General features: G+C 38.3%; 1 protein-coding gene across 3 annotated transcripts in view; it reads right to left on the bottom strand.

The window, feature by feature from the left end:
* The window catches only part of dgkb (diacylglycerol kinase, beta), a 109,696-nt gene that overhangs the window by 19,118 nt on the left and 69,492 nt on the right, over window positions 1–21,086 (bottom strand). For all 3 annotated transcript variants that reach the window (XM_006636183.3, XM_015357777.2, XM_015357774.2), the window contains exons 21-22: window positions 9,400–9,490; window positions 4,501–4,696 (exon numbers count right to left, since the gene is read on the bottom strand). In XM_006636183.3, the coding sequence (XP_006636246.1) occupies window positions 4,501–4,696; window positions 9,400–9,490 (287 nt within the window). The remainder of the gene's footprint in view (window positions 1–4,500; window positions 4,697–9,399; window positions 9,491–21,086) is intronic.

The following is a 21,086-nucleotide window of genomic DNA, read 5'->3' as shown; positions in this document are numbered from 1 at the left end:
TGATAAACTACAAAAGGTCATTAACTGAAGTGAAACAGAAGGTGAAAATAGAAAACCTAGAATTTGATGCTTAAAAGTCTTGAAATTCCTAATAGCCAATCATAAAATAAAATTGCACTTCACCATTTGAAAGGATCCCAGTGCTGAGATTTGCATGGGGGTTGTCTTGCACTACTACAATAGTAAATTAATAATTTACTCTGACGTACTGTTCACACCAGGATTCCCAGAGTGCTTTGCAATGAAAACAGTTAGAGAAGCCATTAGCTCAACACACAATCCAAGTGCAGAACAAGCTGAAGCATAATGTAAACATGTTGTGATATTTGATTTAAAAGATTGTTTTTGTCTTAATTAAGGCCAGTTAAGGAGTTTTAATTTAGAGTGGAATGGAACTCCAAGGCAAAGCTAACAGTTCCCCCTGATATTAATCAAGGTTTATGAGCCAGTGTTCATTGTCTACTCATCTCACAGGCAAGGGAATATGGAGCCTGTACTGTACATCCTGCCAGTATAGATCCAGTCTATGCAGGACTTGGTTTAAATCAATTTTCCCTTATGTGTTTTAATTTGCATTATTTTCTTTGCAGTTTCTGTTTACGATTTTTTAAGATTTGGCACATAAACAGAATCTGTATTGAGATACAACGCTCTTCTACTGATTAAACTGATTTGCAAAGCCATGATCCCCATCAACCAAATTGACTGAGCAGTATTCTGAACATGTGCTTTTCTGTTAAGTGATCCCTTGTTTTTTTTTATGTATGTAAAAAAGCGCTTGTGAAATAAATGTCCATATAAGGGTCTATTTTTGTAAGCAAAGCACAGAATGGAACGAAGAGATCAGGAACTCTGCAGCTGTGGCATTTGTAACGGATAAAACAGTTCGGTGTTTCTAAACAATAAACAAGATTCTCGTGCCAAGGAATGAGAACAAGGTAAATTTTCTTGTCAGTCCCATGACACATGAGAACAAAGTAGGGAAACAGAGTAGTTTTATCTTGGCCAAATGGCAGAACATTGCCAAGAAAGGCATTCTTGCACTCCAGCCCCTAAGAGCCAGATCTGGCCTGTAGGGTAGATGCTGGAGTTTCTAGAAGCCACATTTACCACTAAAGTCCTGCTTACAACAATAATTTTGGACCAGGCAGCTGCCACCTCTCTGTCAATATAACTTCGGAAACTCTGCACAGTGTTATTGGCAAAACACAATCGTCGTAAATTCGCTTTTCAATGCATTCTGAAGATTGAGAGAATCATTTTAACTTTCTCATGCTTTAAAATAATTTAAATTTCTAATTTATTCGTAACAAGTTACTGTATCCAGTATCATGAATTACAGCAATACTGTATATAATTTCTGTAAATGCGATATCAGAACAACCATGCATCTGCTCTTCTTCATAGTTTACATGTGTGTCCCCCAACAGTGAAACACGAACCAGAGGGCACAAGAGGAAGCTACTGTACGTGTTAGAGTATTTAAAACTGCAAACAAGAAACTAGTACACAGACGTAAAGGATGCTGAATAAAAGATGTCTAAGATATGTTTAGACTGGACATTTTGAAAAACATCTACTGTATTTATCAAGTATGTGCTGTGGCCCCTGGATACACTAAGAAAGAGTGATATTGCTATTGTTCAAATATACCATTGCTATTGTTATTGCACCGAAAATACCACTACTGCTCCTACTACAATGACTACCATTACAGCCAATTCTACCACTGCTACTGTAGCTGCTACTAATACTTCTACTGTTGTTCACAAGACATTTCCTTTCTTATTGGTGCTTTACTTGGTCCACTTGCATTAGGGTGTAAATTATATTTAATATTATATAATTCCCATTTTACAAATGTAGCAACAAACAATCACTATTCAATTTGCATGTTGCACCTATTACCCTTTCCAGAGGTATTCTCTTGGTGCATTTCTTCTTTTTTTTCCAGGGTGTTTTTGAGTTTCGTGGCCAATGCCTTTTACCGGATATACCCTTTAAACTTTGTTCGTATAAGCTGACAAACTCTGCTGCATTAGAATGGGACATGCAGTGAACATTCACTTGGCATGGTTTCTAGGCAGATGTCACAGAACATTACTTCTTCTCACACTGTACAAGTACTTAATAATTAACTTTCAACAAACTCTGTCGGGAATATTTTTATTCTACCTGAAGTGTTTGTCTCCTAGTGTCACCTGGAAAAAAAATGTAACAGCTTTGGAAAGGTGGCAGATGTTATAAGGTTGTTCCATGCCCTGTTCTTGGACTAGAGGGCTAATGCACTTTTTCGTTTATGCACTCTTTATTTCAGTTCCTACCTTCTAACGTGACATAGGCTATAACCTTGAGACAGGATATGCGCAACAACAAGGACAGGATTCACTAAGTGCCTTTTTCGGTTCAGTAAGAGAATTTTGCACAAACCAATTGATTTTCTTAGATTTATGGATGAGGCAGGAGAAACACTACTTCAGCTATAAATTAATTGATCACCCACCCTCTGTTCTTATAATATACAATCTTTAAAGCAACTGCAGTCTCTCCTCCTTTTTGAGTTATTTGGCGTCTCCAGATCTAGGTAGAACAGATGCTAAAATGGATGATTTTGGGGGATATAAAAGAGGACATGCATGCTACAAATAGCTGCATTTATCAGCGCTGTACAAGTATTGACTAAAATTAAAGACCAAGAAATCTTCCGCAATCCTCAGTTATAAGTACACAAAATAAGATAATGGAAATTCTTGTTTTGATCAAAGAGGCTATATCAAATAAGTAATTATAGACTATAATAAAGTACATTAGATACAGTAATAATAATCAAGTAATAAATAAAAAGTAACAGGTGAAATCACAGAATATTAAAATGCTATAATTTCCAACACATCATTTGCTATATGTACAATACACCCTTTGAAATTACTTGAACAATTACTGTTGCAGCCTGGAATTAAAGATGTTTTACACAAAAGATGCACTTTGAACAGACTGAAGTGTAACTAGGAAAAAAAATGTCCAAAAAGCATTTAAAAGAACCCTTTTAAAAATGTCTGTAGCTCGATGACTGAATAGTCTTCAGAACACAATACAAAATAGTCATTTTTTCACTGAGAAGAATCATAGGAGAGTTAAGATAAGCTTCAATCTAAAACTCATTCCTGGCATCACCTCAAAAGCATAGTGAAATAAAAAGCAAGTGTTTCTACCATGATTTCCCACCAGAACTGTGAAACCTCATCAGGGATCCATCATTTGTAGATCTCCCTTTGACTTGTCATGTTCAAAACCCGTCAGATGCTTGTGAAAATTAAGGCTCTGGAGTCTATTTGATTTTCTTTGCCTCTTTTTTGGACATTGCTGCTGTATTTTAAGCAATCCTCCAGTTATCTTGGAGAAGTCCTAGTGGTTACCACTTGAGATTCTGCTTGACAGAAGAGCACTGAAAGAGAGTGACCGCTGATTTTTGCCTTTAAACAAAACGGATTCTAGTTTACATTGTGACTGATGACTTACTGAACCTCCTAATACTTGACAAGAAATAGTTACATCTGGAGCAAAATCCGTTTGCGTTCAGGCACTGGATAAGTATTAATTCAAAGAAACAGAGGTTTCACTATCAATAAAAAATGCATTGAAAAGTTATAATACATTAGCTTAAACTTTTTCAGTTTTATCTTACCAACTTTTATCTTACCAAGGTGGATGCTGCACATGGTGGAGGGGAGTCCCCATTACTTGTAAAGCGCTTTGAGTGGGGTGTTCATAAAAGCGCTATATACAGTAGGTGTAAGCAATTATTATTATTATTTATTATAATTATTATTAACTACACCAGCGTTAAAAAATAATGTATCTAATAAATGAATCTAAAATAGCACACATCATGAAAAAGCCTAATAAGAACATTTTAAGATACTTAAGAGTCCTTGTAATGTACTGTAAATGTATTCAGGATTCCTTCTTTGCCATATAACAGCTAATCAAATTTGATCTGCTCAATCTGTTCCTATTAGAGAGTCCTGTCCACTGGCACTTACAGAAACCATTAGCAGTAGTATGACAGTATGAAACACTGACAGAAAACAGGGTTACAGTGTGCCCCAATACAATCTTCTGCTAGTGATTAAACCTGGCATTAGTGAATTATTAAAACTTGACCACAGAGTATGAGAAAAGTTTTCTTCCATCCACATTCTTAATTAAATAAAAAAACAATGTTTCTCAATATTAGTTGTAGGCAAGATCTAATGTTATGAATTAAGTGCCAATAACTTATAAAGGGTGACATCGGCTTACATTTTGCCATGATATTGAAAAGTCACCAACATTAGATCCATAACCGTGTGTGGTATCTTTAGTTTCTTTAGTTTTTACAACATGAGGAGGCTCGGTCTTGCTCTTCAGCGGTTAGGGCTTACCTGCTTATCTCAGTGATGATTCTAAAACTTTCTGAAACCGGGCGATGACGGACCCGACCGCCTCTTTTTACTGTACCTTGAACTGCAAACGTGAGCTCTTTCGGATCCACTATGGGGACGCGCTTTTCGGGGCTCCTCTTCCCAGCTCGCCTGTGGCTGCGCCTCTTCTTCGACTCCCCCCAGAGGTTTGAGCCCCCGTGCATGCTTGGGATGTTGAGAACTGCGATCCCTTCCAGAGAGATGTTGCTGAAATCGAGCTGGATCCCATCACACTGCAATGCAGATTCGGGGAAATAACAAAGAGTAGAAAAACACACTGGACAGTTTAGATGGCACTCGGAAGACGTTTATCCATCATTACTGCATACTAATTGTGTGAAACACACTGCTGTTTGAGGACACTGCCTTTTTGAAGCATTACAAATTTAGAATGCAGAAACCATGTCTGGTGTGGCATTTTCTTTCAGCGCTTCATTCGCCCAACCTTCAACGTTTCTCTTTTCTTTCTTACTATTTACACAGTATATATAATTTGTAAGCTATAGTTTAGCATTATCCTGAGAAGAGTTGTTATTTCATTGCTCTTGATGCACCTCTCAGAGTGAAAAAGATGAGGGCCTCCACACGCCAAGCAACCAAACAACTTCAGACAGTAATTGTGACACACTGAGCCAATATGTGGCAGATCTTCGTGGAAGAACCGGCATGTCTATTGACACTTTTTGACTAACTTTGTGTCTTCGCTAATGGAAGCATTCAAGTTTGCCAGGTCATTTATATTACCGCAGTGTTATTTGTGAGTTTCAACATATGTTCTGAGAACGCATCAAACAAAAAAAGAAAATTAATTTCATAATTAAAAATAATCTTATGTAAATAACACTGCAGGTCTCAATGAATCAAACACTCCCTGGATGTCAGGGCCCCCCGCTGTCCTCAAGTGGAATCTATTGTTTGTGTAATTAGCCGATACATATTTTTAAACTTATTTGCATACGCATTATATCTCTTGTAGACTGACAAGCAGCAGTCACAAAAAAAGTCAAATCCCCTCAGGGAATTCCTACAAAGAAGCATTTACTCCATATAATTTGCAGCCTAAATTAAAATAATTTGATCTTTGACAAGCTAGAAATGTCAAACAGAAGGGGGTCTTCTGCAAGTCATGACCTGTAGCTTCTGAAATATGCCTCATTTAAGTCAGCCACATCTTGATTCATATTTAAGCATGTTACTGTTTAAATAAATGATACGCATTCAATCTAATACCTTTGGTATACCCCTGCTGTTAATTAATGGGGGCCTCAGTCCTTGACACTAACTGGAGTTCCTTAAACAGGGGTGTATTGTGAAGAGAGATTGGACGGGACTGGGTTCCATTATCACTCAATATTAAACACAGCAGGTAGTTCAATGAGCTAATTATCTGAATCTCCTTTCATACCCAAGGTAAACTACAGGGTCTAAAATACTGCAGAAGCTGGGCCCTCTGTATTTAATTGTATAAGACATCGTCCTACAGTATGTTATCACTGGATTACCACGAAAAGGCTAGCAGTGAAAATTAAGCATTCAGCTACAATATGATCACACATCATGTGAACATTAAAATAATCAACCACATGTTAAACGACAAATTTCTGCCAAAATCATACGAAAACAAAATGCAATGGAGGGTGGATACATTTGGCTGGCAATATACTGCTATCTTTTGTTGCCTGTATTATTCAGACCTACTAGTCTCTCACAGATAACTAGATTAATAGATGATTTAATACATTATTAATAGATGAGAATAGATGAAAAACAGTTCCAATATCCTTTTTTCTCTTTGCAGATGGATTCTTTCAAATGTGTTACAAAGAGGTTAATCTTATTGATTTTAAAATTCCTGATTTAGGTTTAGTCCAGTTGCACGCTTTGTGTTGCAATATTTCCGAAAAACAAACCCTTCACCTACTGATGCCCCAGTTGAGGATATATAGTTGAAGAACAACATGACACCTTGCACCAACAAATTCAGTAGATTCAGATTCCTCATACCTTGAGATCCTCTCTGCCCTGTTTCTCTACTCACATATAATTTTCTTCTTGGCTATGACAAGTTCAAATGTACTGTAACTCATTAACTGTAACAGTGAATGATGAAGAAGGATAAATGGGCCACAATTTACCAATAAAGTAATTGAGGCATTTAATATACTGCATGTCGGAGTTCATACTGAAAGTCTGTAGGAGGATGTAGTTTAAGAGTCAGCAGACATATCACTCTGCAACTCACAATTGGCAACCCACTGAAGCTCAGTCAGTACCTGGATTGGAGACTCCAGGGAAAAACTAAGGTTGCTGCTGGAAGCGGTATTTGAGGGACCAGTAGGGGGCACTTACACTGCAGTCTGAGTGGGTCCTAATGCCCCAGTATAGTGATGGGGACGTTTTATTGTAAAAAGGTGCCGTCATTCGGATGAGACTTAAAAGCTAGGTCCTGACTCTCTGTGGTCATTAAAAAAATCCTAGGGCGTTTCTCGAAAAGAGTAGGGGTGTTACCCCAGCATCCAGGCCAAATTTCCCATTAGCCTTTCCCAATCATGACCTCCTAATAATCCCCATCTTTGAATTGGCTTCATCGCTCTGTTCTCCTCCCCACAAACAGCTGACGTGTGGTGACCGTACAGGCTCACTATGGCTACTGTTGCATCGTCCATCCAGGTGGGGCTGCACACTGGTGGACAGCAGTCCCCATTACCTGTAAAACGGTTTGAGTGTAAACCTGTAAAATGCTATAGAAGGAAAAACTCCAGTTCCCATCAACCACTGCCTCCGGGGCACTGAAATGCACTCCTGGTAAAGGCCACCATGTCTTCTTGATTTCACTCCACTCTGGTCTCTTAATGACATTATTTAAATCAATGGTTCACTTAACTGGACAATATTATGCCATTATGTAGCAATGACAATAATGCAGGCATCCAGGACCAGGAGCAAATTTCACTGCTCTAGGGTATAAATACAAGTATTGAGCCCACGTTTCACCAGCATTCACCCTGTTAACACCCCTCTGTCATCACTAGCTCCTCTACCATGTGGGGCATGGAGTGGGATCTAACTTCCTAATGCACATAAGCAGGTAGTTGTCCCTCATACCATTTGTAGCCAAAGCCAAAATATCCTTACCTTTTCTGCAATCACTTTATTATGTAGCTTCTGAAATGTGTGCTTTCACTTATTTTCAGAGCAAGAAAAAACAGCACTGTATTATATGTATTTACTGTAACCATGCAATTTCTCTTTGACGTTCCCACAGACAAGCAAAAGCAATGCAATGCAATGCAATGTGATATTTTCAATCCCTGTTATTAATCCCTCTCTTGCTGACCATCTCCCTAGCCCACTAAACGCAGAACTGTACTGTGTTCCAAAAGGTGAGCCCTGTGCTGTGAAATGGAGCTGCAAATGCAGCACACAAGGCAAAGTAGTTAGTCTGTCTAACTAACTAAAGCCAGCAGCTACAGCATATCACTCTGCAACTCACAACTGGAAGCCCGCAGAAGCTCAGCCTGGCCAGTACCTGGCTGGGAGACCTCCTGGGAAAGCTAAGGTTGCTGCTGGAAGAGGTGTTTGTGGGATCAGCAGGGAGCTCTTCCCCTGCGGTCTGTGTGGGTCCTAATGGCACAGTAGAGTGATGGGGATGCTGTACAAAATGTGCCGATGATTTACCAATCATGGTCTCCCAATAATCTGTATCTTTTTATTGCCTTCATTGCCTTCACTCTTTTCTCCTCCCCACAGATCGCTGATGTGTGGTGAGCACACTGGTGAGCTTTGGCTGTCGTCACATCAGCCAGGTGGGGCTGCACACTGGTGGTGGCGGAGGGGATCCCCATTACCTGTAAAGGGCTTTGAGAGGAGTGTCCAGAAAAGCAGTCTATACTTCAAGTGTAGGGAATTGGTATTAAGGATACTTAACCAATTCAAGCCAAACAACACCAGATGTTTGCCTGTTGAATAATGACTCCCAGAGCTAACAGGACTATTGGACTTACCCTTCATTCTGAGTACTGTCTGGACTATTGAACTGCATTATCTTTGCTGTGTGGACTATAGGGCACTCCTGGCATCCTGAGCACTGTCTAGACTATGTCTGCATTCTAGATAATGTCTAGACTATAGAGATCCCCATGCATTCTCTGTGCTTGTCCGGACTAGTTCTCAGGCTGTATTCGGAGTGCTATCTGGACTACAGGACTCACGCAGCACTCTGAGTGCTGTCTCAACGATTAGCAATCTCCTTGCTTTCTTGTTGCTGTATGGACTATAGGCCTCACCCTGTATTCAGAGTGCTGTCTGGACTATAGACTTCAATTTATATTCTAAGTCCTGTCTGGACTATAGGGACTATAGGGCTCACCTTTCATTTGGAGTGCTTTCTGCCCATGTAAACATGTAATATCTATGCTATCTGTACTATAGACTCTCACTGCATTCTGAGTTTTATCTGGACTATAGGCCACTTCCTGCTTCGTTGGTATAGTCTGGACTATAGGGCTCACTGTGAATTCTGATTGCTATATGCACTGTACTGTAGGACCCTTCATTCTGAGTGCTGTAGGTAATATAGGACTCTCCCAGCATTCTATGTGATCTCCAGACTATAGCACTTTCCCTGCATTCAGAGTGCTGTCTGGCCTATAGAGATCTCCCTGTATTCTCAGTGCTGTCTGGACTATAGGTCTCACCCTGTATTTTGAGTGCTGTCTGGACTATAGTATACTTACTGCATTATCTGTACTGACTGGACCATAGAGATCACCCTGTAATTTGAGTTTTTCAACCAGCCATTTAAACTTGTAATACCTGTGTTTTAGTGCCCATCTATGGGACCTACTGTATAATGTCTCATTATTTGCATTTTTACTTTTTTCAGCAGACAAAATCTATGTTGTTGCCCCATATATAGTACAACTTTTGCACTTACTTCAACTTCCAAAAATTCATGAAGCTTCTTACAGGTGGCAGAAAAGGTTTCAGAAGTGCCAAATTCAAAGTACCAAAACTTGTTCTTCATTCTGAAATAAAAGGAAAATGCTATTAGAAAGAGAATAAAAATGCTGCACTCCCAAACTTTTCTAGAAAGATCAGACAAGTATGGAAAAAGCATCATATTGAATTGGTAACCAGATGCAAATATGTTAATTAATTAAACAAATGCAGTGTCCTGTGAATGTTTCCATCATTCTTTTTAATGCTATAGTATCGTTGTTATTTTTGTGCAATTTTCTGTTAAATATTAGGGATACAAGGACATATAGTACAGTAGCTACATTAATCATTCATTCTAGTATGTATTGAGGCCACCTTAATATCAGGATAAAAATATTTTAATACAATAATATGATAAGAAAGATTTAATTCCACATTTATTTTGAAAGGGGAATCGTACTATAGTACAGTATGTTTAGTATGAGTAGTCTCTTTCATTACATATTTCCAGTGCCTACTAAAAGGAGGATTAAAATTATTGAAAGTTAAAAATGTTTTATGACTCATAAATTGCCTAAAAACATAAAACATGAATGTGCATCTTATTTTTGTAACATTTGAATTTAATCCAGATAATTACAATAAAAGAAGAAGTGAAGCACTGTTTGAATAATTGTTGTAGACAGTGGAGATCAGAAATTACTGTGTCATTTCACAGCATCCTCTGTGTAATCTTGTTTATATATAGCTCACAATTATATATTTGAAAATAGCCCGCAAAATAGTAAAAAGTGGCATTGAAAAAAGTCAATTTACAGTGAATTGTTGTATGTGGAGCTCAAACACAAATGCTCAAAAATATGGAAAAAACAGTTTGTTTCATGAAACGTCGATTGTGAGAGGGAGAGAGAGGTTTGAAAGAGCACTTCAGCTTTTCTCTGCCATTAAGGCCTAAATGGCCTAGAAAGTAAATCAATATTTCCAGGCAGCTTTCTGGCTACTATTTAGGCAGCGAAGATGACTTCTCTTTGACTTACTGCACTCCTCTGGGAGTTAGTCAGCCTTGAAGAGTTAATAATAAGTTACTTACTCTGCTGATCTCTTTCAAGTGTAAACAGACAATATACAGTATGTCACACTCTGTCAGGGCTCCAGGGCTGTTTTACCCTAACGAGTATTTATGGGTGTTGCATGGGCATACAAATTATCCAAAGGTAACACAAGTGCAGCGTAGGGGCAAATGCATTTTGACAAACTGTTTAATACAATACAGAATGTTCTGTACAACGGAGGCTTCCACAGATCTTTTTGGAGACCTCCAAGGAGTTTTAAGAATGGAAATCATTGGCAAAAACAACTGGTAAGAGTTGCCTGTTTTCCTTTCCCAGAAGAATGTTTTTTCTAAGACAGCTTTCATTAAAATATTTTAAAGCATAAAGTATTTCACAGCCTTTGGAGATATATGATTATGTTCTTTTGACTTTGCTAAGACTCATACTGTACCTCAACTGTTTATTTCCCAAACACAATAAAATACAACACAAAATAAAATGATTTTCTCCACCCCATACAAATCCTCCAAAAAAGCTGCAGTAAGAGAAGCCTGCAGATCAGATGCTTAAGCAAAACACATTCATAAGCCTACAGTACAGTATATGGTGGATACCAAATTCATAAGGTTTCTAACTCAGTGCTCAAACTCAGTCCTTGATTACTTGTTACTCAATTAACCATTTGATTCTAATTATTCCCTTAATTGTTTTAATACACGAGGGGTCTGCAAACTATATCACATACACTGATTACTCATTGTTTTTTTTCTACTTCATACCCCATTGCATCTAAAAAAATTGAATTGATAAATATAAACCATTTCAGTTTCAATTTAACAAGGGTGTCGTGGTAAAAAAAAATGTACATTGCATGATTATATCGGGGATTTCCAAACATTGTCTCAGGAATAATCTCACAACCATCAAAAACTGGTCTGAAATCTCTAGCTGCACTGCCCCGATGCATAGAAGACAATAGTTTTAATAAGACAGTAGTCTTATTGTCACATAACAGTGAAATCTTTGCTGAGTGCTGTTTTGAATAACTGTAGGACATGTATTTAACGTAGACACATATAAAAATAAAAATCAGTTTTAGCATACAAATACATTTGCATGTCATCAGCCCAGCAGTGATAGCAAATGTCATGATGAATAATTATTTGACCCAGAGGTGGCATTAGATTTAAAATGGGATAAGTGCCGAAACAGATCCCTGAGGAATGCCTGGGATAACACCGCTGACTTCAGAACTAATCCCGCCCAAGGTAACAAATTGTTTTCTGTTAGACAACTAAGAAGCAAACCACTTTAGAAAAGCACCACCAGAGACCTGCATATCACTGCCGCCAGCGTCCACGGCAGCACTAACGTCCAACAGAAGGAGCAGAAATGGTGAGTGCGAGTCAGTGGACATCACTAGAGCCCTCACCACCCAAATCAAGGTGGTGCAGATCTGAAACCGGAGGGAAAGTTCCAGAGAGACCAACAGTCCCCGAAAAAAGGACCGGAGCCGAGATGCAATGATTCATTTTATTGTTTTAGCCCAAACTCTTATACAATTCCCTCAAAGCAGGAGGTGGAGTTTGCCTCTGGCTAGAAACTGGTGCTCTATGGGCCTGAACCGAGCAACTGTGATCCAACCCTGGAAGGGGAGGGCAGAGCAGAACTGCACCTGTTACCCAAGCCACAGCCACCACACTTAAGTCTGTAAACTGCCCTTTTGCACTAAGATACAGGCCTCTTCTAGGACCCACACAACAAACAAACCTTAAGAAAGCAAGAGATCCTCTATCTGAACAATTTCATGATGAACTAAAACACAGAGCTGTGGGGACAGATATTCTGGCCTTGTTACCCAACAGGCACTCTGAATCCAGAGACCAGAGTGATGTTATATACTGTATGTACAGTATGTCTGAAGGGAAGAGCTCATAAGGGAGCTGTTTGTGACCAGAAAAAAACAGCATAGAAAAGAACAGCCTAAAACTGATAAGCACCTGCTTTTAAAAGATAAAACTCAAAACACATCCCAGCCTGTCTGTGGTAACTCACGGGAAGGTGTTTATGACTTGTGGAATTTTTATGTAGTATCCCCGTGAATGTCAAAAGTTACACTGATGTGCAAAAGGCTCAGAGATTTCAATTACATACAGTACTGTGACCAAGACCATTATATCAGCCTGCAACTCACCACTGGCACTCCATAGAAGCTCAGCAGCTGTGAGCCTGGTCAGTACCTGGATGGGAGACTCCTGGGAAAGCTAATGTTGCTGCTGGAAGAGGTGTTAGTGGGGCCAGTAAGGGGTGCTCACCCTGTGGCTCCTGTATAGTGGTGGGGTATACTATGCTGTAAAAAAGGCACCGTTTTTCAGATAAGACAAAACACCAAGGTCCCAATTAAAAATCCTAGGGTGTTTCTCAAAAAAGAAAGTAGGGGCGTTTACCCCAGTGTCCTGACAAAATTTGCCCCTGGCCCTTACCAATCATGGCCTCCTAATAATCCTCGTCTATGAACTGGCTTCATCACTCTGTCCTCCTCCCCACTAATAGCTGGAGTGTGGTGATCATACTGGCACACTATGGCTGCCGTTGCATCATCCAGGTGGGGCTGCACACTGGTAGTGGAGGATGTGATCCCCATTTCCTATAGAGTACTTTAATTTATTATTAGTTAAATTATTCTGCTCTTCATTTAGTGCTTTTCATTCATTGTCCAAGAGGAAACATAGTTCTATGGCTATCTTGTACTGATGATTTAACCATTTTGTTTAAAACTACCAGTTAATCCTGGTATAATGGATTTTTTGTGTTTCTGCCTTTTCTGCATTTCTTGCAAAATACTTCCCTTTAAAAAGCAATTAATAATGTGGCTTCACTGGATACCCATTTAGCAAAACATTTTCAATGCTTTCTGGATATAGGGTGGCACTCTTAATTGAACAATTCATTAAAATATTTTAAATTTTTTACTTGTGATTATATGTTATCCCTCCACTCTTCTTGACTTGTTCAACAACCTGTTTATAATAACACACAAATCCCTCAGTAAAGTACAGGACATCCTTATAGTTCAAGGGGCTATGGGATTAGTGATCAGTGTTACCTGTGCTCTTCTTTGCAGGATTGATGAGGCAGTAACACACAGTGGCCGAGATGTATCTGAAAAGCACCTCACCTTGTTTTATAATTAGCAGTTTATTAGTGTTCTTAACTCAAAAAAGGAACTGACCAAAGGCAGCTTAACAGGACATCATAAGCCAAAAAATAAAATTGTGAGCACGTGCAATTGTGAACTTTGTAGAACCACAGTAACCTCTGAGCTTCACGTGAAGAGAGGAACAAATTATGTTAATGATGAAGAAAGTCTGACAATGAGTCCATTAGATTTGATTAGTAAAGTTGATGGATTAGCTACTAGGTCTCTTCATATTGACTGCTCATGAACAGTTTACTTTGAGTTGTTAAGCTCATGTCTTTAAAGGCTGTAATCAATGTGAATTAAAGATTGCTTGATTTCTTCTCTCTCAGTCTAAAATGTAAGATCAACAATCAAAGTTCTTATAATAGAGGAAAACAGTGTTGGAGGCTTTGAGGAAATTATTGATACTCAAATTGTTTTAACTCTTGTTTGTATCAAAATTGTCAAATCATTTTGCCTAGAAGTGTGTATAAACTTTAATATATAGAGCTGTTTACATGATGTCAAATAAAAATATTTTCATATTTCATTATATACAGTGTATAGTTTTATAGTATTCATAATACAGTATATGAATGTAGCTACTGTAAAAATGTGGCTTGGGGAATTAGGAATATAAGTGTGTTAAGTGTGTTATGATCTGTGGTTGGATGGACAGAGTGAAATAATGAAAGTGGACTTGCATTCTCCCATAACACAGAAGCCTCCAAAAAATCTGTTCCTCGTGCCTATAGAATTTGCATACATTTTGCTGTTTAATTTTATTGCAAAAACAAAACAAAACAAAACAAATATAAAAGTCAACTGTGATTATTTTTTATCTTGTGCAAATAAAGAAGAAACAAACAAAAATTGTTCCCTTTAAATATGCTGACTGGACATGCAAAGCAAAGCAAGGCTGGAGCAGTATCAAAAGAAATGACCTTTCCTGCTCTTGAATTAAAATGAACTACAAGGATATATTAGTATAACCAGACCAACAATCACTGGATTATTGATTTGCTCATTATACTTTTGTCAGGACCATTTAGTGATTTTAAAAATGAGCTTTCATTAGCCACTTACAGCAGAAAAAATAGTCTGTTTGATTTATAACGTGCAACGTGGTCAATAGATACAAAGTGTAGAGCTTAGAGGGGAGAAAACTGAACCGTTGGTTGACGAGGTTACTCACTATGATACTCTCCCACATGAACCAAAATCTCAGCTCTGATTAGTGCAACTGGGATTTAGTTCACAAAAGCATCTGAAAAACTTTTACCCATTTTCCAGATGACTGCTATATACGCAAAGCCTGGGCTTTATTGTTTTTTAACTGGGCTCCTGTCATACCCAGGATTCCAACAGGCTTTTACAGACATGGTTACTTGAAGTGTTCCTATTCAGTTTATTTATTTACTGAGCAACAAGGAACCCAGGCCATGTAGTGAAGAGCACTAGCTGTTGTAATAGATAAGATACACAAACAATTGAGAGTGTGTTAACATTCTCCAGCCTTTATCCCAGCACTCCACTCCACACATGAGCTGAGGAGACAGAATCTAGATGACTACAGTGTATTCCGGAATTCCATTGTAGATTCCTGAATGACACGAACTCGGAGAAGAGCAGCTGACCTACTGTAGCTGAGACAGGTTCTCACTCGTTCCTCGATTTTAATCTTCACCATGCTTTAATCTTGATCTCTACACAGTCGATGAATCGTAAAACATACTTCCATAACTAAATAAATATTTAACTTTATATATTATTATATTATTAAATTATATATTTAATAATCCAGTTACAGCATTCAGTACTAAACCTCTCTCCTCCACATTTGCAGATATAGAAAAACTATCGTACGTTGTCTCCTTAAGATCACAATGTTAAATAAAACAGAAACTTGTTCATGGTTAACCATTAGGTTAACATTGATAGCTGATGCTCGCAAATCAGAAAGCTGCAATGAAAATTCACAATTGGTTATCTTGCCTTGCTTCACTCAAACATAAACTCTCTGATGACATTATAAAAATAAAAATGTGCATTTTTGTAATTAAAGTAATTTCTCAAAGGTAATTTCTAGCCTTCAAAATACCGTGCAGGCTACAACTTCCTTGCTGCTTTTCTTGCGTGGTCTCCTGGGGTTTCTGATCATGTTGCTAACTGGAAAATCTTCCCAAAGAGACACCATTTAGATGACAGTGATGATGTCAACAGTGTGTTCAGGCACGTTTCCGTAGCAATGCTCGTTATTAATGAAGGTCTGTCTTTGCATTACAAGGAGTCACTCCACAGGGGCTCTGGTACATTAGTCCCACTAGTAATGTAATTGTCACTAGAGATTCCTTTTGTTATTTCATTCTCAAATTTTAACAAGGTAATATATACTACAGTACATCCATTTTAAAATGGATAAAAGTGTAAAAAAATACAAGAGTGAGTTATTTGAATGAGAGATCTTATTTCAAGGAACCATACAGGAAGTAGACAATTAAATAATATACTGCAGTTTATAGCTCTTTGCAATGATTTTGAACTATTTGCTTCATTAGCTTACAATTTGTGCTTCACTGTGTGAGATTCTGAGTTTTTATCACTGCTTAACATATAACTTAAAGCAATGGGGGCATGGAAGTAATTGAAAGATAAACAGTACAGTAGATGTAGATATTGTTTATACTATACTACTATGCTATACTGTACATACAATTCCTCATCATCACTAAATAATTAGATACTGTATACAGTATTCCAATGCCCTACATGGAAATAATAGTAATGCATTTATAAAGCAAAATGTAAAACCTCTAAACATTTGTCACAGGCTGTAACTAATTCCTCCTCTCATACCTCAGACTTGATGACCATACAGAGATCATGTCGAACTATTATATCAAACTGGCAGCAATGAGTGCGTTGATCTCTCACTCGTTGTTGCCAGCTGTTCCACACCATACAGGGTGACAGAAAGAGTAATACAATACAAGCAGAAATAACACATAAACTGTTCAAAGTGACCAAGATAACTTTAAGCCAGTCTAATACATTGTCCTCTCTAAGGCTGTCTGTGGTCCTCGCATGAATTACTGGTAACTGCTTCTTGAATTTGAAGACATCCTGCATGTGTGACAGGGAAGCCCTTACAACGCGGAAAGACATATTCTTTGCTGTATTTATGTTTACAGTCAATAACTCACGGCTGCTCGATGATGAGAGCTTCGTGCCATTTCAGCTCTACTTTGCCATTAACACGCATCTTAAACAATTTGAATCTGCCACATTAAACTACTAGAATATGTCCTGTGTTAGTAAAATTAAAGGTAAAAATGAATGAACAATGTTGGATTGATGTACGGCAATGCTTTTTCACCAAGTGATCTCAAGACGGCTTGCCAAGACGTCCCTCTGCCAAAGACAGCAGCCTTGAAATGCGGCTTCTGTTGAGGCTTCCTGCACCCTCACACCCACCCTAATGAAGAACAGGGGCTGTCTAACAAGGGGATTGACGGAAATGCCAAGATAAGGGCAGCTTCAGCCAAACGCTAATGACCTGCATTGAATTTTGGGCACAATCAAGGGGCCAACGCAGCCTCCTGGGTGCATATGGACCGTGAAATTACAGCGTGTGAAGACAAACCCGAGACTCCCAACACTGGAGCTCAGCTTGGGTCCGTGCATTCTCCAGTGCGGCATTTTCTTCAAAGAACTTGTACCCCCAAATGGTGCAATATTTTCGGGTTACCAAGTCTGGCGTTCTAAATTCTGGCTAATTTAATATTCCCTTCACTCTGTCTGTACCCCTAGCTAAAGTACATCTGTCACACACCACACAGCATGCCCTTCAGCAGGAAGTTCCCGGTCTGAGGGTGCTGTAGATCAAAATTTGCCTTTACTATGCCTCTGTTTTTTGAACCCCAACCCATAACACTCTTACTACAATGTATTACACAAAATTTTGACAACTTCTTTATCAAGAGAGCTTTTTGGGGCCAGTTTTCATGGTTTAGTGTCCATTTTGGGATTTTTTCCTGTATTTCTTTTTAATCTCCTATCATGTCATATTCTAAACAAGATGTTACTATTCAGTATTATGTGTACAGAGTTCATGGGAAATTGAAATCAACAGCGAGTGCCCATTAGGAAAACAATGAATTTTCGACTTTCATATAATCAGTTTGTTTTCCCTTTAGTTTGTTTTCCATTTACATCCTCAGCAACTTTTGTTGCTGTAGCTACCGGTAATCTCATACCTGATGATTGAAGGTTTTATTCAGCAAATCATTGACGTTTCTTGTAATTTCCCTCACAGATCACCTTTGTTTGTGGAGAGTAATTAGAGATATAGTACATGATTATCATATTCTGTCACCTTCCGTGGAGCTATGGTAACCCCACTCCTAAACACTCCTGGGAAGTGTCTGCAGATGATAAAACGTAGAGGTGGTAAATGAAGGTTTGGAGTTGTTTTGTCAGTACACAAAAAAAGAGATGCAGGTGAAAATACAAAGTGTAAGTGGGGCTGTCTGCTGGCTCGTAATCAATGACTTTGATTCACAAAATGTATTTCATTTTGCCCATATATTTAAAGATTCTAGCCTGTTAAACTAGGCAGAGTAAAATACTTAGATTTTGTCTTGTTTGTCAACCAAAGCTTCCACCAATTAGATGTTCTGAACAGCCTTACTAACTTCCTGTGAATGACCGCTCAGTCCAATACAGGTTATCGGTATTCAAGATCCAGGGCCTATCTCAGCAGCCAGTGGGCTTATGACTGGATACAGTCTGGGCCGAATGCCCTTTGATTGCTGGGTACACACATGTGCATGTACAATACACACAGGCAGCAAAAATAAACATCATGGCACATAAAAATAATAAGTGAAATAACAAAATAAACTTTACTGTAGTAATAATTAAGTCATCCCATTCCTTCAACAAACAATGAACCAGATTACACATGAAATTGTTTCAATTTGGAGCAGGTAAAAAGACGATCATGTCTCCTGTCTGGTTGTATTCCAGGGACAGTTTTATGCTATTTATTTTTATGCTGATTTTTACCAAACTAAAATCTCCAAAGACCTCACAAGGAAAATCTTGCTCACTTCCACAAACTGTGAACTTTAATAAAAGACACAACTTCAAATTTCAATTCTACAAACACAGAACCTGACAGACCTTCCAGACTGCACCTGCCTAATGCACTGTAATATAATTAATCCAGCCTCCCCCTCTGAATTTACCAAGACATGTTTCTGCATTCTGCATTCTGCATTTCAACAAATTCTGATCCGTGATCACTTCAAATAAAACCTTTCTGAGGCACATAAAAGGCACATTTTGTAGCTCATAAACCAGACGTTTTCCAAAGGCAAGATAAATCGAACTGCTTGCTGTATAAAACAGTCAATGCCTTTGCAGTTAGAACAGTGTCGGATCATCATATAATACAGTGTTAAGAGGGCAGGTTACACTCAAGTGCTGTTATCCTGAGGCTAGAGTATTTCTGCACTCTCATACACAGCCGTGAAAAAAAAGGTGTTCTACCATTGATTTTTCCCTTGACACTTAATATAACCTGGTATGATCTATGACCTTATTTTCACACTAATTTCTTCTTTATCTAAGGTGATAAATAGCACATTGACATTACTAGTTTTTGTGCATTTCATCAACGTAAGTTGTTGTCTATAACATGACATCTCCCAGCGCTGTAGAAAAAGACTGCCTTGTATTCACAGTTTTAAAGAGACAGAAAGTTGATTGTTCCTCTAGAACATGAGAACGTAGGAAATGGTTACCAATGAGAGGAGGACACTGGCCCATCAAGCCTGTCTGGTGGTCAGTAGTTAATTGATCCAAGGATCTCCATATTGTCTCTAAAAGATGTGAATGATGTAAACATAAACCCTAAGGTACTTTCATAAGTAGCCTCTAACAGATCAGCATTTCACATTTATTTAGAATTTATATTTGCAATACCCTGCACTTGTCTGTATCCAGCAGTGAATGTTATCTAAATCTTTTTTAATGTCATCCGATGCTTATACAGTGTTTGCTAATCCTCTTAATCTGGTATTGTCTACAAACTCGAATAGTTTACTTACTATTCAGGAGTCTAGATCGTTGATATAAATTAAGAAGACCAGATAAGATCACTGTTATTTGCCATATACAATTTCTTGTAATAGGAATTTGTCTTTTCGCATACCCCAACTTGCTCTCCATGAGACACACAGGCACACAGAAGGGGAGAGAGAAGCTTATGGTCAGATATTTATATGGCGCCCCTGGAGCAGCTGGGGTTAAGGGCCTTGCTCAGGGGCCAAACAGAGAAGGATTCCTCTGCCGACCGCAGGATACGAACTGGCAACCTTCCAGCCACAGGCGCAGATCCTTAGTCCCAGAGCCACCGGCCCTACCACAGATCCCTGCGGCACTCCACTTTTTCTGTCACCCCAATTTGCCTGACTGCCCACCATCTGCAATTTAAGAATGAACCTTTTATAGGGAATGTGATCAAAGGAATTCTTAAAATCTAACTACACCATTTTGTATGCCCTATGTATCCATCACTGATGTTTATTCAAAGAACTCTAACAAGTTAGTTAGGCAAGACCTATATTTTCTGAATTCCATATAGGTGATTGTATAGTTTAGATCTTATAATCATTTCCATTACTTTACACTAGAAGTCAGGCTTATAGGTCTTTAATTACTTAGCTCAGTTTTCTCACTCTTTTTATAAATGGGTACTGCATTAGCAGTTCTCCAGGCCCTGGGTATTACCCCAGACTTAAGTGACTTTTGGGAGGGTTGAAGCAATGGTTTCTGAGTAACATCTCTCATTTCCTTGAGTACAATTGGTAAGATACTGTACCATCATGCTCCAGGGATTTATTAATCTGAAACTCTTCTCCCTCTTCTGTGTTAGTAGCATCCAATACAGAACCTTGTACTTCTGCTGCCTGAGGCATGCTGGTGACTTCTTTCATGGTGAATAATGTATCTGACTGAAATGATCTTTTAGTACATCAGACATTTTCCTTTTATTGTGTAAAAGATTATCGTTTTTTGTCCCAGACATATTTTAACTGCATTTTTGTTGTTGTGCTGAAACAACTCTTTTTTACCCTCCATTGCAATATTCCTTTCACTTTCTATTTTGTCCTTTCTAATATCGTTTCTTACCAGTGCTTCCACTACATTCAACTCTGTAGTTAACTGGATCCTCATATTTCTTAATGATTTTATAAAGCACTCCTTTTTTCTTTATGATTTTCCTAATTGTATTGTTTTTGGTATTGTTACTGATATTGTTTGTTAGCTTTTAATTTACACACGTTTGGGCTAAATATGTTCCATGCTTTAAGCAGAATCTGTTTAAACCTTTGCCATCTGCTTTCCACTGATTTCCAATCTGTCCTATCTCACTGTACTTCA

This window comes from Lepisosteus oculatus, chromosome 10 (assembly GCF_040954835.1).
Source record: "Lepisosteus oculatus isolate fLepOcu1 chromosome 10, fLepOcu1.hap2, whole genome shotgun sequence".
NCBI lineage: Eukaryota > Metazoa > Chordata > Actinopteri > Semionotiformes > Lepisosteidae > Lepisosteus > Lepisosteus oculatus.
Note: the sequence above shows the minus strand (reverse complement) of the source record. Positions and strands in the feature narration are given on the sequence as shown.